General features: G+C 32.4%; 1 protein-coding gene and 1 long non-coding RNA gene across 3 annotated transcripts in view; one reads left to right on the top strand and one right to left on the bottom strand.

The window, feature by feature from the left end:
• The window catches only part of LOC121127562 (tetratricopeptide repeat protein 39B), a 46987-nt gene that overhangs the window by 8734 nt on the left and 13699 nt on the right, over positions 1–24554 (top strand). For both annotated transcript variants that reach the window (XM_040722974.2, XM_071893190.1), the window contains 5 exons: positions 1227–1495; positions 2502–2667; positions 6652–6876; positions 8048–8316; positions 13714–13943. In XM_040722974.2, coding sequence (XP_040578908.1) covers positions 1227–1495; positions 2502–2667; positions 6652–6876; positions 8048–8316; positions 13714–13943 — 1159 coding nt within the window. The remainder of the gene's footprint in view (positions 1–1226; positions 1496–2501; positions 2668–6651; positions 6877–8047; positions 8317–13713; positions 13944–24554) is intronic.
• Positions 32–16463, bottom strand: LOC121127564 (uncharacterized). Its single transcript, XR_005867860.2, has 4 exons — positions 16410–16463; positions 16200–16350; positions 1215–1502; positions 32–1152 (listed from the first exon to the last, which is right to left on the bottom strand). It is a non-coding gene; the product is annotated as an uncharacterized lncRNA (long non-coding RNA).

The following is a 24554-nucleotide window of genomic DNA, read 5'->3' as shown; positions in this document are numbered from 1 at the left end:
ATGAACACTTACTAATTTGCAATTATTAATTAGGGTTGAGTGATTAAAAATTAATTCATATTTCGATATACTCGTATTAAAGCATAAACAATTAGTTACAAAACAAAAGAAATTTGAGCTCTTTAGATTACGTACAAGTCAAGAAAATTACTCTTAAACGTATCTACGAATTTCCAATCTCGCATCCAAGCAGTTGGGCGCCTAATGGACCACCGTTTAAGCCGTCAGCAAGTCCAAAGATTGGAGAATAAGAAGGGGTCTATCAAAAGGCCAATATGGATCCGGAGGAGTTAAACAAAACAGCCCAGGCTAATCCACTCTAATCCATGAGGGCTCATCCTAGAGATCTCTTGGGTTCAACCAGACTGTCAAGAGAGCTGTTAAAAAGTGGATGGAATGAACCTTGTGAGGGTAGAGAGGCCACTTTTGACACTAACAATGAATGAAACCCATCTCTTCCGTTGCAAGATTCTTTTGAATGAGTCTTTTGAACTCTTTTTTATACGTTTGGCCTCCCTTCAGCATTTATTTCAACCCAGTCGACTACACATTTTGGTTGTACTTCGAGAAGAAGGTTTCCGCTGCCGCCTGGAAGCCATCGATACCGCTAAGGTCAGCTACATAAATGATTAAAAGAGCTCAGACACATTTCTATTTGTAGTAGTAAATTTTGTTGAAATTCTATAGTTAATTAATAATATCTTGTTGAAGTTTGAAATTCAAAGTGTTCAGATTTTAATGGACCACTCGGTATATACAGTGTAAAAAAATAAACTGGGCATTTCTTCTTAATTTTTGTTCAAGATTAGTTGTGAGTTGATCAAAGTTCAAAGTCATGTCACATGTCTTTATTACTTATGCACAGCTATAATTATAATTATTTTTAAAATTTATTTGATCATTTATTGTCAAAAAACAAACAAAAATCCTGTAAATAACCAGATTTTGTCCTACAGCCATTAATAAAATAAAACGCATTTGAAAAGATACCAGTTATTTCAAATAAAAAATGATGGAAAATAAACTTACCTTGGCCGTTAATATAATTTAAAAAAAGAAGAAGGTTGGCCTGTTTGCTGGTTATCGCTTTTTTATCATCAACAATATTAATATTGGCCTCAAAATCAGTATCGTTCGATATCTTTATTATATCTAAATTGTATATAAAAAGACGTAACATTTGAAACGTTAATCACTCAACCTTTTAATTTTACCCGACTATTTAGAGCCATATTGAAGATGCTTCTGATGTACTTTCAAGTACTTGTGAAACAATTAATTCCTTCAGAAATAAAAAGAGCAGTTTAGTGGATAGCCTCGGTAAAATGCTCGGAAAGGAGGATCCCAATGCTTATACGGAAATCGAGTTACATGCAGAGATTTGTTATGCGGAGCTATTACTACTTAAAGCCATTCTCACCATTTGTGAGGACGAGTCCTTAGTCTCCTTTGTTAATGCGGGTTTGAAAGTGAGATCCTGCTATCATTCCTACAGGTAAGTCCTATCAAAAATGTCAAATATTAAATTTAAATGGACAAAAATTTCAAAATCCATTGCTATTCTCAAAAAAATATTTTTTTTGGAAAAAAAGTATGAAAAATTAAATTTTTGGAAAAAAAATCAAAAAGTAAAATTAGTTTTTCAAAAATAAAGTTTCAAATATTAAATGTTTTGAAAGTTTTTTTTCATAGTTTTGAATTTTTTCAAAAAAAATTATCTACTCTATACATAAAATACATACAAATATTAATTTACGAAAAAAATTTCGCAAATTTAAATATTTAAAGTTTTTCAAAAATCCACAGCTATTCACAAAAAATTAATTTTTTTGGAATAAAATTCAAAAATCCACAGCTATTTACAAAAACCTAAAAATTTTTGGAAGAAAATTTAAAAAATCAATAGCTATTCACTGAAAATTAGTTTTTCAAAAATGAAATTTCAAATATTAATTTTTGGAATAAAATTAAAAAATTCGAAATGAAATTTTTTGGAAAAAAAATTCGCTAATTAAATTTGAAATATTAAATTTTTTGAAAAACAAATACAAAAATTTAAGTTTGAATATAAATTTTTTTAAAAATCCAAAACTATTCCCTAAAAATTAATTTTTTCAAAAAAAATTTTAAAAATCTACAGCTATTTATAAAAAAACTATATTTTTTCCAAAAAATTTCAAAAATTTTACCTTTTCACAGAATATTAGTGTTTCAAAAATTAAATTTCTAAAATTAAATTTTTTGAATAAAATTTAAAAATCCAGGGCAATTTATTTAAAGAATATATTAAAAAAAAAAAAAAATCAAAAACTATATTTCAAATATTATTTTTTTTTCAAAAATCCAGTTATTAAAAAGAATTAAAAATAGAATTTTAAGATTTAATTTTTGGATAATAATTTCAAAAATCTATAGCTATTTACAAAAAAATATTTTCCGGAAAAAAAAATCATAAGAATCAATTGTATTTGTTAAACAAAAATCATGTTTTTATATTTTAGGAATTGTATTTCAATACTCCAGGATCGGGATTGGAAATCCTCAAAGTTTAAAAATGATTTTGAGTGCGGAGTACGTATGGGCTCTGGGACTTTTCATGTCCTTGTTTCTTTACTCCCAAGCAGAGTAACCAAAATTCTTAAATTCATTGGTCTCAATGGAGATCGTGTAAGTAGCATCACAAAGTAGATAGCCCGCTTATAATGACACAGGGATCCCTTTTTTTGGTATAAAAAAAATCCATCCCTCTTGAAGTGACATAAAATATCCCTTTTTTCGACAGTTAGCAAAGCTAAAGGATGGATTTATTGTCTAAATGACGGTAAGCGTAAAAACCTAGACTGAGAGAATGTTCTAAAAAATATGACAACTTTGATAAACGAAATTTCTGCTGGCCTTTATGTGTAATAATAAAGGCCATAGGTAATGGCAGCAGCTTTTTGTAGTTGCAATCTGAATAGGATTTTTAATTTTCTATAGCTGTTATCATTATTTAATTCTTAGGAGGGAACAGCTTAGTATAAAGTAAGTACACGTGCGTGTGTTGATTAAAAACGGGGAGTAACTATGAGAGTTTGCTCGAGAGTTATAAGTGTAAGTCTTGTTGCACTTGGAGTAGACTTGAGGATCGACATTGGAGGAATTCCAGCCTATATGTCCTTCCTACAGCCAAAACTACCGCTTCTTAGTAAACAAGAAGGAGAAGGTCCCCATGGTCTACACAACAAAGTTTTCGGTCTCGGTCTTGACGTTGGGGGTCATCGAGTCCAACGGGACGATGATGCCACGGCCCTTCTTCAACAAAAAAGAGTAGGTCGGCGCAGGCAAGTACTGCGAGGTGCTGAAGGACAAAGTCATCACGTGGATAAAAGCCAACGATGGGGGCAATGAGCTCACCTTCCAGCAGGACTCATCCCCCGCTCACAAGACCAAGAAGACCCTCTACTTACTCAAGGAGGAAAACGTCAACTTCTGGTGCCAGTAGACTAGCCCTTCCAACCCTTCCGATTTAAACTCGGAAAATCTTAAGTTAGAGAGGCAAGTCTTCTCGAGACCCCACAACAGTTTCGCCGACCTCAAGAAATCGATAGTGCTTGGCCAAGGTAAATCATGCACACGTCGTGTCGTTCTGCTCTTTCTTCTGGGCCCACCTTGACAAGGGGATCACCACCAACGGAGGGCACATCGAATAATGCTTTTATCCATCGATGGATGAACAACTTTTTTACAAAAAAAATAAATCTGTAAAATTAAAATTTCAGGAGTAAAAAAATATCCCAATTTACCTGCATATCCCTGTATATAAAGGTCGGGGTTTGTCAGGGCAATATTTTTAATTTGACTAAAGTTTGAGGATGCATAATACACTTCGGTTACGCAATGTGAATGAACAGGATGTGTAAGTTGTGCTTTACAGATGCACAAAAGTTATAAGCAGGAAATAGTGGCTTGATAAAAATAAAGCAGAACCCAATGATTAAATAACAATACAACTGTATCACATGTCAAAACGAACTTGTCTGCAAGAACAGGGAACACTTGTCTGTTCGTACAGAAAATACAGTGTATTAACCTGACTGTCATAACAATTTGACTGTCTTTGACGGTCGAAGTTTTTTTATTGTAAAGCCCGGTTTGGGTTTATTTATTTCCTCTCACGGCTACTTGCAACTGATCCGAAGAAGCTGCTTTCCTTCCAAACATTTTTAAAATTGTCAGAATGATCACGTTCACTTTTGGTTTCCTTTAATTTTTCCATACCGGAGGACATATTTTATACAATGAAGGAGATCACTATAGTGCTTCTTTAGAATTCGTTAGAATTTTCAAAATAGGGAGGAAAAAGGAAGAAAAGCATTCATATCGTGTAATTGAACAAAAATATTTATGCTCGCCGCTATTTAGCCAATATTCACACCCCTTTATTTCTTCTCATGTTTTTGTCTCCTTCCTGGACTCGGAGTAGAATGGAGGATTGACAACGGAATCCTTTTCCTAATTTCCTTTATTTCTTTTCATGCTTTTGTCTCCTTGCTGGACTTGGAGTAGAATTAAGGATTGACTATGGAGTAACTCAATTTACAATTCCCAACCCTATTCATAGGTACCACCCTGAATCAGGTAAAACATATATTTGCCAATCAAAAACTTGGATATAGTAGATTAACTAACTGTCCTATTTCTCAATTTTTTGTTAATTTCAAGAAAAGTTTGGTTTTATGATGGGCAAAGTGCACGTCTTAAAAATCCGAATTAAACTGAAAAAAAAAAAAAAAAAAATTCTAAGAAAACAAGATTCCAAATATCTCATCTAATTTTTTTCTGAAGAAACAAAGAAATAAAAATTGATCAACGATTATTTTAGCTTACCAATCGATTTTCACGAAAAAAATTCCAGCCTGATTATATGTTGTTTTTACACAAATGTAATTTAAGTTTTTTTTTAAAGATTAAATTATAATCTTTTCTTCGTAAAAGAGATTAGTCTATTTTCTTTTAGAATTATTGGAGTTTTATATGAGACTTCAATCCCTCCTTTCAGAATTTTCTAAATCATTTCCCGGTTAAAAAACATTGTCTAGGGCAGGATGCCTAATCCGTAGCCTGCGGGCTGCATTGTGGCCTGCTTAATGCTTAAGTACAACACAATACTCATTCTCACTTCAATTAGTATTTTTTAGCGAAGTCGTCACAATATCATCAAAACGTGTGGAACGTGCATAGTACGTTTTGTAATTTTTGAAAAGTTAGCCAACCTTCATGAAATTTAATTTAAGAGGTTCTGTGGGCATTAAAGTATTTCAAGTGTCAATGCGGCCCATTATATCAAAAGGTTGAACATCCCTGGTCTAGGGTATAGTGAGACCGAATTACTTTCATTATGTGTCATTATAAGTGGACTATTCTGTATATATTTAACATTACCGGTAATTTTGCAGTAAACATTTTCGCCTCTTGGAGATTTTGTCGCATGACAGAATCACCCTTCTGTTTATGTTTTAATGTTATAGATAGGTTCGAATCCTACTTTTAGTTTTTACTGTTGTATCTCAGCTATATATCAGAAAAAAATAAAAATGAGATAACAGTAAGGAAACTAGAATGGGCACTCGGTAGAGTGCAAAATCTCCTCCTAAAATCAAATTGAGGTTTATTGTATCTCAATTTGTTGCAAAGTTATGGTCCATTATGGGATTATTACGTTTACATTTGACCTCTCAAAATTTAATGGCCTCTTAATGTGGCCATATAATAGGTGAAGTAAAAAGTTATGAGCGTTCTTTTTTCTTCTTTCTTTTGACAATTAAATTAACAGAGTTAGGATTATCCAACTTAGATGATTCCAAACGCTTTTCTGGCTATTATTTCGTTTCTGGGCAATACAATAAGTGCGTTTAGACGGTCCAACTCGACGATTCCATTATTTTATCGACATCTTCGATACCCATAGTACCAGAGCGGAATCGTTGGAACCACCTCATTGCTGATGCATTCCATACTGTATATAAGCCCATAAACAGTGCTATTTTTTTGACCGCCTGCTCCACTTTTTCACCTTGGTAGTAGTGATGCTGAAGAATGTATCGAATTTTCACTTTTTTACTTCCATTTTGGAACACTGCAACACACAACTCTCTTCACCAAACACAAAAACTGCAAATGAACTTATTTTCCATACAATGTATTAATCGTGAGATATAGCTCACTAAAGACAACTAGCAAAAAACGCTCAGAACTCTTTACTTAACCTAGTGTAGTCTTTGTTACCAAGTTTGATCAAAAATTGATCTGGAACTTTCGTTCTTAACTTTGTTGGTAGAAGGATTAATGAAGAAATAGTTTTGATAAGGACGAAGGAGTCACGGATCCGGTATCAAGTGTCTATTTTAAAAAGACTCATTGGCTAGTGGCACCTTATTCATGGTCGTGACTTTAGTTGCGGCTTGAAGAAATGTAAGAACGTCCATTGATAGAAAGAAAGAAATGTAAATACTAAAGGTAAAGTTCGAATCTATATAATCTATTTAAACATAAAAAGATGGTAAATATTTAATGCAGCATGTTCTTTAAATTACCGGCGGTCAAAATTTTTGCCGTAAAATTATTGATATTCAATTACTCATTTGTTTTTTTCTCATTCAATATTCGTAGGATGCTGGATTTAGGGATTTACATCATGTTTATGAGGATAGAGAAAGCATTCGACAGTTTGCGTCCTGCATATTTTTATTGGGCTATCATTTAGTCGTGAGTTATTTTCTAGGGATTTCTAAGCCAAATCTGGAGCTCTGTAGAGAAATATTGGATCAGAAAATGGAGCAGTATCCTGAGGGCGTCTTTTTCCACTTTTTTCATGCTCGCTATTTCTTTTTACAAGTAATTATGTGATGATAGCAGGGTCTAACAAATTTATGCTTTTAGATTGTTATGCTGTGTTTTTGATTGCTTTTAACTCGATAAATATGTAAGTGACCATTATTAGACAACTCTCTGTTTGTGTGGCCCACAGAGAGCTACATTTTATATAACATATGTGCTGAAAAGTCACGGTCTTTCACAAATAAAAAACTTTATTTTTCGTTTATAATTAGCATTTCTTAAATTGTTATTATTTTTATTTATTTGCTTTATGGAGTGGTATTTTTCTCATCAAGAAGCAGTCTCAAATTTAAATACGAAATTATTCTTGATCCATTGTTTTGTAGATAAGAAAATAAGTGGCCCATTTAGCACAATAGCTCACAAACTAACGAAAAGATTGTCATGAAATTGTAAGAGCTGTCTTTTTGCATGTAGGTACTAACTCAAGGTTCATAGAAATACAAGGTTATACCATTACCCGTGTACTACTGATGTTTGACTTCCACATTTCTAGACTTATATGGTGTTAATATACCGTTGTTATTCTTTATGACATCAAAAAATGTCTGTTTTGCCCAGCAGTCGGTACAGTACATCAAATTGAAAAATCCAACAAGCCCAATTATGTACATGATGGTCTAACCTTCGTACTAGCTGAAGATGAGGTAAATTAAAAAAAAATATAGCTCCATCTATATGTAAAGCCTGTCACTTTTCAGCCCATTTGTTAGTACTATCAATCAACTTGGATAGCTTAAAAAATAATTATATAATAGTTTATATTATGAAGTTGGATGTCTTCACTTTATAACCAACCCTGATTAGTATCATTGTGATCAAAAATGAAGAACTTGTAAGACTTATGTATAAATGGTCCATTTTGTCATTTTTTTTGTATTTACACGCTATTTTCTTCGATTCCATTTGATGTCTTTTTCTTTTTTTTTTAAACTTTCATGGTAAAACAAATCACAGAATCATGTAGATGTTGTGAAAAAAACAAAAACAAATTAAAAAACTATGAAAGACAAATTCATGCTTATAAGTTTTTCTTCAGGTTTCTTTGGGTAAAAGCAATGAGATTCACATCCTCTCAATCCAATGGTAATACAAAGTTGACATTTTGTTGACAAGTGTAATTAACTAATTAATTTTTTGTTAATGCTATTAATGTATATATATTTAGGGCGAACTGGAAAAAGCAATTAAATACTACATAAAGTCCGTGACTTCCCAAGAGGAATGGCCTCAATTCCATCACGTTTGCTACTGGGAGCTCTTTTGGGCTACCTCTTTTAAAAGGGATTGGAGAGCCTCTTACAACTATGCAAATATTTTATTTAATGAGTCAAGATGGTCTAAATGTTTCTATGCCTATCAAAGAGCAGCTCTCATGTGTATGTTTGAAGAGGATTTAAGTCCGGAGGAGAGGAAAGAACAAATTGATCTCATGAAGTAAGTGTGGATATCCCCTAAAACAGGGGATTAGTAAGTGTGGTAGAGTGAGATAATGAATTAAAAGCTGTACCCACTCACTTTTTGAAAGAGAATGAGCGTAACTATTGATAATGATGCCATTAGTACGTACATAATTGATTTCCCTAGAGATCTAAAATACTTTCCAGTATTTAAAAAAAAAAAAAAATCAACACGAAAATTTAAATTCAAAATATTTGAATAATGTTAGGGAGAAAAACATTTGACATTTCATTAGATAAGAATTTTTTCACAAAAAAAAAAAAAATTACATTTTTTGGAAATAAAATTCAAATGACATCTTGTCGAATAAGAATTATATATTCTAAAGCATTTTCCAAAAAAATAATTTTTTGGAAAAAAATTTCGAAAATCAACAGCTATTTAGAAAAAAAAAAAATCTTAAATATTTTATATTTTGGAAATTTCCGAAATGTACAGTAGTTCACAAACAGTTAAATTTTTTGAAAAATCAAATAGTCAAACATTAATTTTTTCGATTTTTTTTTTTAAAATCAACAGCTTTACACAAAAAATAAACTTTCTCAATTATTCTCAAAAGATTAAATTTTTTGGAAAGCTATTCACAGAAATTTATATTTGTTGGAAAAAATTTGAAAAATTAAATTTTTGGGTGAAAATATTTCAAATATAAATAGGCCCTCCAGCCCACCCCTTTTGGACGCCCCTGGAGTCCTGTAAGGACTTGCATTTATAATGACACCCCAAAAAAGCATCAACATTATACTTAGACTTTCATTCCTCCAAAATGAAAGAATGATGATTTTAACAGTTTAAAAAAAAAAAACAGCATGGCTTAGGTTGCAATTATAAAAAGTATTGTATTCGTTTGAAGTCATACTTTTACAACTCTATTAATATGCATCTGCTCCTTCTTTTGAATTGTTTTAGCGTACCTGATCTCCTGCCCCACATACGTCTCCACAATACTAGATTACTAAAATCTATATGGTAACCCTGACAATTTGAAGAATATGGAGAGCAGCTTAGCTGTCATGACATTTCATTAGATCAGCTACAATCAACTGTGACGAGGGAGGAGGGGGAGAAACAAACAAACAATTGCCATGAATTACTCCATGTCCATCCTCAACTCTACTCTGAGTCCAACAAGGACGGTGCCCAGGAATTTTGCCTCAGGATATTTTGCCTTAAACAATTTCGCCTCAAAACCATTTTGCTTTAAGGATATTTCGCCTTAATATATAAATAAATGAAGTTTATTGTTTATTTTTGGTTGAAATTAATGTTCCTTCTGATTTAAAAAAAAATATGTAACATTTAAATCGTCCGGTCTTGAATCGAAGAAATTATTGATTCATTTTCAATGTCCTATTCATTCTCAAATGGTTCGACAGAGAGCTCTTTGGTTACCGTGACAATCTTTTCTAGCATGTCCCAGTATACCATACCCTCCCAGTCACACCAAATGCAAATCTTGGTCTTCCATTATAGGACTAATAATTAATTAACGTTTGAATTAATTTAAAAAGCGATAAACACAGCTGTGTATAGGAGAAAGAGCTTTATCAAATTTATATCATACATTTTTTCGAAGAGGAAAAAAATCGTTGTAAAACAAACCTTTCATAAAAACGCTACAAACGTATTCACCAATCTAATATTAAGACAAAATATCCTTGAGGCAAAAAGGAAATTACGTTGCGCCAACAAGGTCTTCCTGTTATAAGACTGTAACAAATCCCTTTTATGGGCACACACGAATCTTCTATCAGGTTTTTAATATAATTGAATAGACTAGGAAGGGAAGTCACTAATCCGGAGTTAAATATTAGTGACAACAGCAAACCAAAAGAAAATTCATTCTTCAGATTACCAATTAAAAAAAAAAAAAAAAACAAAACATTTACATCACTATTGATAATATTTCCAATGATTTTTCCTGTTTTGACGCCCTTCGAAGAGTGAATTGTAAATTCATGTCTTAATCCGATTTAATATTTTCTTCACAATTTCATGACATTATTATTTTTATTAGATGCTATTAAACTTTATTAAATTATTAGTTTATGTAGATATATCATTGATGATAGTAATGTATTTATCCATAAATTCTAAAAAGGCATAAAAAACTTTTTATTGACTGCTGATGTCGTTGTTAGTCCCAAAATAACAATATTTTTATTTTATTGTCTTTAATTCCACTATACAGTCTACATTTATTAATTAGTTTATTACATTAGTTGTCTTTTATGACGTAGAGGTAAAAGTTTTGGGCTGGAGATCCGCAGTTTACTTGCATGCGTATGTATTTTCAGCCTGCAGTCAAAAGTCAATCTTACCAACTACTATTTATCTCTTAACTAACCCCGACATTATTATCTTATTATTTTTTCATAATTTTTAAAATGAATTACATGTTGTTTTTTGTTATAATAAAATCCTCCATGATATTTAATTCGATACTGCATTATAATATTATAAGAAAATGAGGCATACAATTATGACGTTCAGTTGAGGATAGACTTAAGTATTTTTTTGAATAAGGGGGAGGGAACTGGGATATGGGATACATTGAGAACTGATTACTACTTCACTGATTAACAAAACCTTTCCAATATGAAGTATACCAGGAAGGGCGTCTGCAAGGGGCGGGGTCCTGTAGCACAAAATAAGTTTTGTTTTATACTAGAAAAAAGAAAAAAAAAAGGGGTTGGTAGATTTTTTTTCTCGACAAAATAGGATTTAAAGGGATTGATTTTTCCAAAAAAAGGTCATTCGACCAAATTACGCAGCTGAGTAAAAACTTTTATTTTTGTAATACCAAGCCCCCCTAAAAAAAAAAAACATAAAATAATAATAATATATACATTTAATTATTATCCTATTTTAGGACAATACCATGGGGGGAGGGGATCTAAAAATTAAGGACATCCAATCGGAGGGGGGAGGAAGATATCACATTTTGGACAAACACAGAAGGGGTCTAAAATTGTACTTTAAAAAAATAAAATTTATAAAAAAACACACACAAAAATACTCAATGTATTTTGTTGTCAGCTGTTGATTTCCTAATCTCACTTCATGCCTATTTCATAATTTATTACTTTTGATAAATAAACGGAGTAATAAGTTATAATACACTGACGTTCCGTTTCCAATTGGAGAGGAATACAGATTCTTATTGATTTTTCTTCGTTTCAATAATATATATTGGCTATTTATTATATTATATAAAGAATTTTGGCTATGATATATAAATACAAGTATATAGCTATGTATTCAATAAAATATTACTAAATAATATTAGAATAGAGCATCAAATAAAATATTATGTAGGATTTTAATATTATGAAATATATATATTTATATATATATGTAATATCATGTTCGCCCACCAGCTAAAACCCACATTTATTATTGTTATTTAAGCCATATAACACGCAAATGACCATTAATATTTTCAATCACAGTTGGTTTGGCCTTTAAAGCATTTTTTTATATTTTAGAAATCACGTTTTTGAGTGTAATTTCTATTTTGACCATGTTTTGATGTGTATATAGATGAAGATTTAAGGGAATGACAATTCATAAAAAAATCAGCATTCAAAAGATAAATGATTTATTAAGTTAGCTTCATATTATACCTAAAACAAAATAAATAACTTCATTATACAACTTAAAAGATTCGCTGTAAAAAAAAAAGATTTTCATTTAGTTTTCCAGCTTAATTTTTAATAAATAAGCAATTAAAAAAATTTCAAAATTAAATATAATTAAAGTCAATAATTATATGACTTATTGTAATAAGTAATCAATGTGTTCAAGGCAGGAAGATGAATCCCAATTTAAATATGCTTCATATCGAATATATTTGATTAATATTAAATGATTAGATGTAAGTAATTTCATCGACTTATTTAAATTTAATTTATGAACTTTTCCTGCCTCTAAAATATTAATTACTTCTTACAATTAGTCAAATAATTGGCTTAATTATAAAAAATAATTTTGGATTTTAAAGATATTAGCCTCAATTTTGTTGCATGGTGTTATCATTGTACATGATAGATTATTCATATTGGAAAAGACTACTGGATTGACGAACAAATATAGTATGAAACAAGAGCTTGACTCCATAGTGTATCAACTTTTGGAGAAGCGGTAGAGGAGTACCGATATGTCTCCGCAACCAAACACCTATTTCAGTGATGTTGTCAAGACTGGTTACATCCAAAGGGAAGGTCATGAATTCTGCGTGGTTCCCATTAGAATACAGGCTGAAGACTGATGAGTACGTCAAAATTCTGGACACCAAAGTTACCCTATGGATCAAATCCATCGTTTGCAATTCTCCTTGGGGTTTCTAACATGGTGGAGCAACTGTCCACACCGCAAAGAATACTCAGGAGTTGCTCCAGGCCAACATTTACTTCTGGGCAAAGGACTTTTGTCCAAACCTCAACTTCCCAGACTATTCCATCAAGGATCACGTAGAGTCAAAGGCCTGCAGGAGATGCCACAACAGTACCTGCGCCTTAAGACCTCCGTCTACAGTGCCTCCATGAGTGCAGAATACCTCCAGAGGGTCTGCAGCAGCTCCCGCCACCGCCTGAAGCTCACCATTAATTCTGAGGGTGGATACATTGACTAAACCATGTTATTTGGGTTTCAATGAATGGTTAATAAACTTGTTTCCTAATTCACCCAGGATCTTACCTTGGGCTTCAATTCTTTTTATGCTAAAATGGGTTAATAATCACGGTTGGCCAGGTATTTCATAATACTTATTCCCTTTGCTTATTGAGTTCAAGAGAGTAGTTTCTCCAAGCGCGTTGTCCACTGACATTAGTCGCTTCATATCTAGACATACTTCAAAATTGGTTAACGCTTTATAATGGTTCTGGTTATGTTTTTTTTTTACATACCAGCAGATTTTACAACTACATACGTACAATACATACGTTTAAGTCCTTTTTGAACTACGAGTAGAATTGAATATCAACATCGGAGTAGCACACTAGATAATGAGTGGGACTTATGTTTATTTCCTTGCTCCGAATGACAATTGCAGCTGATCTAATAAAACTTGATGACAGATAAGCTCCTCTCCTCTCAAACATTCTATTAATGGTCAGTGTGATCACGTTCCTTTTCGTTTTCTTTTTTTTAACAGATCATATATTTTACAATTATATTTATTAGCCATTTTCTGAATAAACTTGATTTGTATGGGACAATCATGTAGGGCAAGGAATAATGAAGTATTTTCTACAATGATACTAAATTTTCTATAATAGTCAAGTTAGATAAAAAAGCCAACCATTGCATACTTACATAATTGTTTTTTATATATCACAATGTCACTAAATGACCTTTGTTTGTTTTTTATAGGAACATACCGAGCTGGAAGCAACGGTTAGGAGGAAAGAGTTTACCTATGGAAAAGTTTGCTCTAAGTAAGGCTGAGCGATTTTTAAAGCAAGGAAACAGATTGACACTTCCTGTACTAGAGCTCATTTATGTATGGAACGGCTTTAGAATCATTGGTCCTCGTCGAAATCTTCTTGAGCCCATTTACGTCATGGTGGAAAAGGAGTTGAAGGAAGTTGAGACCAGAAAAGGTAAGAGGAAACACACAACAACTACGACTGAGTTTTCATAGTTTTAAAATTAAACTGAAAGTAGGAGTTCATCGATATCATAGAGAAAGAAGGTTCTATGGGATTTTTCTCTGAAAAGTTTTGCCGCCTATATTTTTACTGTGCGACATTTTCACCCCCTTTTTGTGTTTTTATATTATCGATATTGTCGTAACAAAACGTGGACTCGAGAGGTTGCTTTAGAAATACTTCAACAATTTTTTATTTTAGGAATTAAAAAAATAATTTTAAATAATGCCTTTGCAAACTTGATTACTCAATATGTCCACCTTCAGCATCAATCATAGGCTTAACATGTCACTGGAAGGTCTTGCAGGAGAGGAGTATAAACTCCGCGAACATGTTGTCCCACGCAGCCACTGTGGCGGTCTTCAGTGAATCAACATGTATGGTCTGAAGTATTGTTGGTTTCCCTCACCAAAGAGCCCCATACAACAAAGTCAAGCGTGTTTAAATCTGGCAGGGAAGGGTCCACATTTCTTTGGACCAGAATCTAGCTATGCTATCAGTGCAGAACATTCGACACTTGTAGGACGTGTGAGAAAACGGAGCTCAGTCCTGACTCCACGCTTAGCTACCCTCCGGGTAGTTGGCCTACAGCAATGACAAGATGATGTATCGGGGCACTTTGTAATAGGACTCTGGGTAGATTTTCTCCAAGGCTTTGAAGAATAACAGAGGCATCTTTTTGCCATTATGTTGACATGTTCTACATTGAAAACCAGGTTCCTGGAGCACTTCACAATTACCATAATCCTTCGCACCTCAACTCAAGATCCGAGATGCCCTGCTTATTGGTTTTTTGTGTACACATGATGACGAGATGGTGAACCAGAGTATCAATAAATAATTACTAAGCTTTCCTACATTAATGAGAAAATTAATATTATTTAACAGTCCACGTTTTTTTGCCCAACTTTGTAGCTCTAAACCTACCACTAGCAGTATCGATAGGAATCTGATTTTGAATGAAAGAAAAACAACGACCCTTTTAAAGAAGCCATAACAATATTGAAGCTTTATAAGGTTTATATTATAAATTAATTGTATTTTTGTAGATATCAAGAAGTATAAAAATATCAAAGATTGAAACCAAAAGTAAAGAAAATTGATTATACCTAATCAATTTTCCTTTTTGTAAGTGAATTGATGCTTCGTCGATAAAGAACACATAATAATATTGACTTGATAAGGAAAATGCATTATCAAAATACGTATTGACATTTCTTGTGTTGCGCCAACATAATGCAATATATCAATTAGTGCCATCTCACTCTCTCTATTACTCATGTAAAACAGGATTACCAATGACTAGGGATATATCGATCCCAAACAAATTTACATTCCGTTTAGTTTGGGTCAATATTTGATAAATGATGTTATTATTGATATAAACTATTGATGTTATCATAAATCTATGTTGACTGTCATTGAGGCAGTGGTGCCATGACCATAGGGGCCATTTACTCTCATCAAAATATTGTAAAAAAAAAAAAATTGCCATATTTTACAGATTTTCAAATCAAAAACCGATCATGAACGACCTTTTTTTTCGGACGATTTAGTTAATTTCTTGTTAGGATGAATAAAATGGGGGAAAGGGGGGGGGGTAAGTCCTGCTTTACCCGATTTTTCGATATTTAGTCATTTCACTCAAATCTAAGGTAGTGGTTCCCAAACTTTTTTCAGTTCGAACCTTAAAAAATAAAGATTTTAATGACACATATATTGAAAAATATATGAAATACAATCCCGATATAATCCAGGTCCGTCCGCAGGTGCGGGCTTGAGAAACTGTAGCCCCACCCCGAATGAAGCAATTTTTGCTTATTACAAGATTTTTTTTTCGTTATTCGGGCAAATTATACGCAGAGAAAACAATTTAAAATTAGAATTTCTTTGAATATTTATGGATTTTTGAATTTTTTTACAAAAATTTTAATATTTAAAATTTAATTTAAAAAACTTTAAATTTTTGTGAATAGTTATGGATTTTTGAATTTTTTGAAAATTTTAACTTTTGGTTGTTTTTTTTTCAAAATATTTCCAAAAACCAAGCACCCCCAAAACCTAATTCTGCGGTACTCTTCTGTAATGAAATATATTTTAAATATAAAAAGAGCAATATAGCATAATGGCTGAAAGTCCCGGACTTCACACTTAGATGTTGTTATTTTTTTATTTCTTTTATTCACATCATTTTCTGTTAGTACTAACCTTAAAAATACAGGTCTTAAAATTCCATGACATTCTGGTGTTTAGCTTGTGAGTTATTTTGCGAAGTGTGAGGCTACTTTTGTTATTTCCAAAGCAATAGATCAAAAACAATGTCGTGTTTTAATTCTTCTTGATGGGAAAAAATACCGTTCTAGGAGAGCAATTCCTTTTTTAATTTAAAGCAACTCGAAGGTCATTCTCCATATTTACCCGCGATCTGTATCTATTCTTATTATAAGCTAAGGTCTTCTCACATAAATATGTTGAGCCAAATTTTATAAGTAAATCCAGAATTCGTCTAGTGTTTTAGAATCAAAATATATATTTAGTGTTTGTCACATAAAAGTTGGATAAGTGCATCTTTCATATCAGACGATAGATGATTAGATATGGCGGTAGAAGAAGCGTATCCAGTTATGTTTTTTTAGAGCACATCTTCTATGAAATACTTTTTCAAATGATCTAGAAGAGACTAATAAAAAAATCATCATTCATTATTATATAAGTTTCTTCTTTTTTGAAATCATCTCGCGATCCCTCCTATATGTCCTGCAATCTTCACAGGGGTCGCAACCCCCACTTTGAGAACCACTATTCTAAGGTATAAGTGTTTGAAGGAAAAAATAAAGCAAAAAAAACAACAAAAATAAAACAGATATTCGCCTTTTTGCACAAAAGAAAAAGAAAAGACAATCTTCTTTTTTTTCTCCGGAGGCCTTACGTTTTAAGACATACTGTGTGCAATGTGCATGCATATATACATTTATTTGTATATTTCTTCATCATAATATGTTTATACCGGGTGTATCGGAAAAATACATTGACTTTGACAAGTTTTATCTTACTTTATTAGCAACTAACCAGTCATTGCCCAGATTAATTAGGTGTGGGTTAAAAGACAAATTTTTCTTTAATAATATAGAACAGGGGTAGGCAACCTTGTAGACATGGAGTGCCAACTTCAATATTTTCAATCAATGAGATTGCCACTATCAACAATGATGGTAAAAATACAAAAAAAAACTACTGGAATATGTTCTAATTTGCACGTGTCAGCAGTGGCATGCGTGTCATAGGTTGCCGACACCTGATACTGGGCAAGATATCCTCATTGTTACTCTCAATTTTTTATGTGTACATTCAAGTGACGTGTTCTCTCCTCAAGAATGAAAGAATAATAACGGAATGCAACATCATTTTTTGCCCGCAGGCTGAAACCCACATTTATTATTGCTATTTAAGCCGTAGAAGACGATTATGACCATTAAAACATTCAATTTCTGAAGGTTTTGTCTTTGAAGCCTTTTTTTTAAAGATCAAGTTTTTAGTGTACAACTAAGATTCAGTGCCGTATTTCGACATGACAAAAACGATATATATGAAAATCAATGTAAATAACTAATTGATAAAAACATTTCAGTATTTAAAAAATAAACTATCTGTTACGTTATCTTAATTTTATTTAATACAAAATCTATATAGCCACCAAAAAATCGAAAAAACCTTACTTAGATGCTAATATATTTTTAATTTTTTCTTCAAATGCTTTATATTATAGCTGAACTTATGGAATACACCAAACATATTTCAATTTAAAAAAATTGAATTTTTAAATAGGAAGATTTTGATTGATTTATGGTCAATTAAGTTTATATTACTTATTAAGAAATTTAAATATAATAAGTTTGTCAGGTTGAATGAATATGCATTACAATAATATTTCGACGAAAAAAGTAATTAGATAAGAGTCTACATAATTACATAATTTATATGTAAGTATCTATTAACTTGTTTTAATTCCCTTGCATATAAACCCTTTGTACATGTTCGATTCTATATGATCACGCTTGCAAAATTTCATTAATATGACAACATTGTTATTTCTTCGATCAAAATATGCTTATAATATAAATCAAGGTGCACTATATAGTATACACTCTGTAACTCATTTTCATGTATGCATATAGACAGGAAGACAAAGTTTGTTTTATTAATTTAGATATTTAAAATACAGTGTCCAAGGAACATAACTTCCTTCTTCGAAAAGGCAATAAATCAAATGTTTGTAGCAAATTGTTTGCACCCTCTACAAAAATATATATTTTGCATTCTGGTTTCCCCTTCTAAGTTTGTACAAATAAACATATCTGATTGCTCCTCTTCTGTAATGTTTTGTAAATAAGGATTTTGTTATAAGATTGTGTATCCATGTTTGTGATTTATGATTCTACTTCAAAGAGGCATGATTTATTGCATAAAAACCTTGTCTTCAAAAGATGAGGAATTATGTACACAGTCTACATATTTTCATCTACATATCTATATCATTATATGTTCATAATGATATCTCCCATTTTCTCTCATACTTAGTGCGTGTCAGCATAATATCCATTTACGTTCTTATACAATACTAGTGGTAGTCTGGTGGAACAGACAAACTTTGCTTTAATAGTATAAGTAGAAGGAATTGATCTTTAGAAGAATGAATTTTGTTTTCATAAAATACTGTCATTAGTGTTGCCAGGATAGCTGATATATGGGCAGATTTGGCTTCTTTAGCTGGAAAAAATATCATTTCACTCATAGCTGGAAAGCTTAGCGGACTTTTGCAATAGTTTTGTTGTTTTTTAGTGATGTCAAAAATATGGTAATCAACATTTAGAGCACTGATTAGTAGAAAAGAAGCAGAAATATTGACAGCAAAAGATTTAGTGATGCATTTTTTAGATGTTCCATTTTTATTTTATTTTGAGAAAGTAATTTAAAGAGCCATTTTTCTTTTCCTTTGCTGTTGTCATTATTATTTAACCCCTGAGTAGTTAACTTCCTTTCATACTGCACACAATTATTTTCATAAGCTGATTAAATATTCATGTGTGTTCAAAAAATAACTTTGTAACCTTAAGATTGGTTGCAGAGTGAATATTGCAAGTCCTTGTTGGACTCACAGTAGAATTGAGGATCGACATCAGAGTAATTCTTGCTAATTTCCATCTTCCCCCAACCTTCTCCTCGGGACAACTGATTGGATATGATCCGATGAAACTCCCTCCTGAACATTCTTCAAAGTCTAAAGTTTACCATATTGAATACCAAAATTACACAGGATTTTCATCTTCTGGATCATTTGAAAAAGTATTTCTCAGAAGATATTTCTCCACTAAAACATAATTGGATACGCCTCTTTTAACGGCACTGCTAATCATCTTGTGTCTGAGAGGGAAGATACGCTTATGGAACTTTCATGGGATCAAACACTGAAACAGGTTTTGCATCTAAAAAACTTGACGAATTCTGGATTGAATGAGTAAACAATGCTGCTTAAAGCATCTTTAGATTTACTAATACCATTTGGCTCAATTTATTTATGTGAGAAGACTTTTTCTGTATTAACTTATATCAAAAATAAATACAGATCGTGGCTTAAGATGGAGGATGATATTCGAGTTGCTGTGTCCAAAATTAAACCTAGAATGGACCTGCTTAGCTCAATACACAATGTACACCCGTCACATTAAGACCTTGATTCGTTTATAAACATGTTGGTACATCCACACCCTGTAATTTTGTTTGTTCGTGAGTCTCAACTTTGACTTTATGTACCGAAAAACAGAGAGTTAATAGTATAGAAATGATTCCAAGTAGTACATAAATCGGCTGATATGTCCTTTAAGTCATCTATTTACATAAAATGCACTCCAAATTTTATATGTATCTCTCAATGAGAGGTGTAAGGGTCGCACATTGTCTAGCTACATATTTTAAGGGTCGAACTACAAAAAGTTTGGGAACCACTGCTCTATGCTACATAAGTACAATTTGAGAGAGAAACAGGCTTAATCCTTTGTTGTTGAAGGATAAAACAAGTAGATTAGTAAATCTATTATCATATTAGTGCATTCCTTTTTATGCAAGGTAAGCTACAACATTTATTCAAGTACTGACGTAATATATTTGCAACTCTATTGCGTATTGCATAATTACACATAAATATGATGTAAGTGTTTGGAATGTAAATCTAAAATATTCATAGCATTTTAAATAAAAAATAAATTACGCACCCATGTTCAACTACAGGTAGTGTTGGTTTGCTGTTGGAGTAATTGCTTCTTCCATCATAGTTGCACGGAGGGTATGTTATCAACTTTGCTAATTTGTAAGCAGAATTACGGAAAAAGTTACGGACACATTTTGATAAAAGTTTGTAAGAAGATTAACTATGTTAATTGTAAGGTCCTATTAAATTTTGAAAGGTCATGAACAAAGTTTAAGGTCAATGATTTGTATTTTCGTAGCATAGTTAAAGAAAAAGTTAAAAACGGAATTGGGGGGAGACTTTGTCGGAAGGTTAACTATGTTAACGGTGAGAGGCCATTAAATTTTAAGAGTTCATGAACAAAGGTCAAGCTAACTGATTTGTCTGTTTGTTAGCAGGATTACGGAAAAGTCTCATGGATGGACAAACAGACATACCATCAGATTTGCTAAAAGCAGTGATTTCCACTTCGTTATGAGCCATTATGTTTCAGAAGAAGAGGCTCTTGGATGTGGTGAGACGAATCAAAGAAAGAATTCGGGGAGGGTGTTTTTAGGTCGGGTCGTAGGAAATCACGAGGAAATGAGGGACGTAAATGAAGAAACTGTAAACATCAGGACAGTCGTTAATCACTGATCTTGCTTAATTTGATGTTTATAGGCTTGTTCGTCCATCCATGATTCTTTTCCAATATGAATACTCCATCATGTCTACATTCGAATAATAATTGATAACGGATAATTAAGTAATTAGATCTTTTTCGAATCGAATTTCTGTCGTGGTAGTTTATTTTTCTTTTATGTTATATTTATTAACATTCATTATTTTGTCTCTGGTTCGAACTTATTATTCAATACATAAATGAGATTATATTGTTTACATTAAATAAAAGAAGGCAATTCTTCTGCCTGGCGAGCTTTGTTCAAGACGAATTTTCCCAAGGCAAGCTTTCCTAGATCCATAAAACATCTTCTACTGGTATGACAAAATAAAAGAAACTGAAAATGAACGTGCTATTCCTGACCATTTGAAGAATTTTTGGGAGGAAAGGATTTTCCTATGATCACAACAGAACATAAATTCATTCGAGCATTCGTTATTAACATGATCACCAACAATTATATTTCTTCTTTTTTATCAAATTTCAATGAGATGAATCCATTCTCCAACATTGTGAGTTTTTATAATTCTAGTTCGAGTTTAGTTTAGTTTTTCAAAATATATTTTTTGTAGTAATTCGAGTTATTTTCAGAAAGTTGAACAAGGGCGTTACTAGGTTTCATAATTGGGGGAGAAGGGCTTATCCCCAACAATTATCAACACCATTATATAACTACCAGTTGTCTATTGAAATCTGAACATTTACTAATTAATGAAGGTTGAGTTATTGAAATTAATTTATATTTCGATATACTAAAGCATAACCAATTAGTCACAAAACAAAACAAACCCGAGATTTCTAGCCTACGTACAAATCCAGAAAAGGACACTTGAACGTGATTGACGAATTTCAATTCGCGCACTCCAAACAGTTAGGCGTCTCCAAGAACACCGTCTACACCGCCAGAAAAGTCGTTAATGTTGGAGAGGAATAAGGTTTCTGTCAAAAAGGCCAAACTGGACCTTTCAGAGTTAAAAAACCAGCCCAGGCCAATCTTCTAAAGTCCATGAGGGACCATGCAAAAGATCTTGGGGTTCAACCTAGACTGTCCGGAGAGTTATAAAAAAGTGGATGGAAAGAGCTTCGTATGGGTGGATTACATATGTATTAGCAGAGAGTGCCTGCGTTGCAGGGCTGAATAGTGAGGAATAACTGCAAAGAATTATTCCGAAGAAGTGAATGAGAGAGAGAGGGGTGTAGAAAGAGACAGAGGAATAAGAGAAGAGGAGTGAGACAGAGAAAAGGATAAAGATATAGAAAGAGAGAAGGGAACAGATTTTTTAATTTAGATATAAAAAAGCCTCTTAAAGATCTCGGAGGTCCAAAAAATAATCATCAGAACATGCTTGTCTATTTTTTACGTCTACTCGCTAAATTTCAGACTGATTGATTCATCCATTTTGGATTCCATGTGGATAATACAAAAAACAGACTCTTAAATACATGTAAGATAACTTTTAGCCTAGTTGCAGTGAATTACGTAGGATTTTTATTTTGTGTTAATATGAACATATTGTTAAATAAAATAATTACTTTCACGATGATTCAATTCTTTTTAATAAGTTGTAAGTTAGAGAGAAGAAGTCATTTTTCATATTTTCATAGAAAAGAAGGTTTTTTTAATATTTATAATAAATGAGTTATAGTCCATATATACCTAGTATATATACCTAGTATAAGAATGAAGGTCATTCAATTTACACAGATGTAGTTAATTACATCCTTGAGGCCCTCTTTGGATAACATGGGATAACCTTTTTATTAGTGCATAATGTGTTACTTATTCCTTGATATAATTATTATAATCAATAAATTAATTATTTAGTCTGTGTAGGGACTAAAATTATGAGCTGGAATACTTTCTGGAGAATTGTTTATTTATTGAAATTCCTATGAACCATTTTAATAAAAAATAATTTAAAGGGTGGACCCTAAATACTTTAATATAAATAATCGCATCTACTGGGTTGATCTTATCTACTGGCACAAACTTTAATATTTTCAAGAGTAAAATTTAAACGACAGGTTTTGTGAAGACATTTATTTAATAAAATCATCTGAAAATAGTGCTCCGTACAACTTTTATTCATTATGTGAACCCTCCGCTTTAATAATTGTATCAATACGAGGCCTACATCCTTTACGACCTTGACTATGTAGACAGACTCGAGCTTGGTTCAGTCCTCGATAGAAGCCTCTTGAGACTTGACACTCTTGTGAAAAGTAGCGCACACCCTCTCCTCCAGATGCGCCTTGATATAATAGTCCAAGGAGTTCGTGTCGGGAGAGCTTTTGCAGCCACATGTGGAGGTCCTAAATGTTCGGAAAGTTGTCTCAGGAAGGTCTGGGACTTAGCAGCCCGATGACACGGAGCTCCATCTTGAGTGAAAACAAAGTTGTCCCAGAACTTTTTCTTTGACTCAAGGTAGCACTATCTTAAGCAGATATTCCATGCCAGCATCTCCATTGAGCCACTCCTTCCTTTCCTCAAAAATGGTAAGGCAGACTACACAAAGTCAAAGGCTCCAGATCTTTTTTGTTCATGTCTTACTGAAGTTGATACATTATCTGGATATTAGGTTATGAATTAGCGGCTGTTCAACGGTGAAAATTTTTTCATCAGAAAAGAGCAAAACTTTGCCCAAATTTTTTTTGGCCTTGAGAAGATTTAGAATCTTCTTTGCTCTTTCCGTCTGTATCAGCTTGCTCTATTCAGAGATAAGATGTCGTGTTGTCATCCTTCAAGATTTTGAATCAATGTCATTCCAGATTAACAATAATAAAATGTGTACCACTAGATAAAATCAATCCTGTATTTTATTTTATTTCCATAATTAGTAACATGAAGACTGCTCACTATCTTATAAATAAATGACCAACAAATGAGTAAATTGGTCCCCTTTTGTCGAAGATACAGTCGTGAGTCTGTTAGACAAGGGATCACAGTAGGAACGGCACATATCCATGGGAATGTTGCCCCATCCCCTAATTATGGAAACTTTCAGTGTCTACAAATAAAGATTTGTGATTACAAATTCTTACAGACCCCGTCATCCAAAATGAACCAGATTCTAAAATCCATTACATTCAAATTTGGAGTGGATGGAGGCTAAAAGTAATTGCTCCACAAGCTAAAAACATGAGTCTCATACCCCTTTTGCATCATATTAGATGTTTGAGAGTGTGAAGCATCCTGTTGAAAGGTATAAATCTCTTAACTTAATGGGGAATTGGCACATGACTGGAGACTTTTCTCCAAGATGGCACCCACGTACTCAATATTCTTAATTTTGTCCCCCTAGGACACAAATATAAGGTCCATCGTGCAAGAATAGCTGATGGCCAATTATACCATGATTGGCTCTTTTTTTCGTTCAATAGATCGGATCAGGGTGAATCAGACTTTTTATTCACCAAAATCCTATCATTTTGGTAGGTAGAATAGAGCTTCAATAAAAAACAGCTAAAACATCACAAAAACAATATTAGGAGACATGTCAGACTTCAAGGAACGGAGAAATTTCTTCCTAGGTTAGATAAATTAATATACTTAATCAATACAACTCCATCTAACCAATTAATGGAGCATTAAAACAAATATCTTGTATCTCTTTACTTTATTTTCTCTTGTATTTGAATAATGACCCATAATTGTTTT

Source organism: Lepeophtheirus salmonis, chromosome 13, assembly GCF_016086655.4.
Source record: "Lepeophtheirus salmonis chromosome 13, UVic_Lsal_1.4, whole genome shotgun sequence".
Lineage (NCBI taxonomy): Eukaryota > Metazoa > Arthropoda > Copepoda > Siphonostomatoida > Caligidae > Lepeophtheirus > Lepeophtheirus salmonis.
This window is presented reverse-complemented; position numbering and strand designations above follow the sequence as displayed.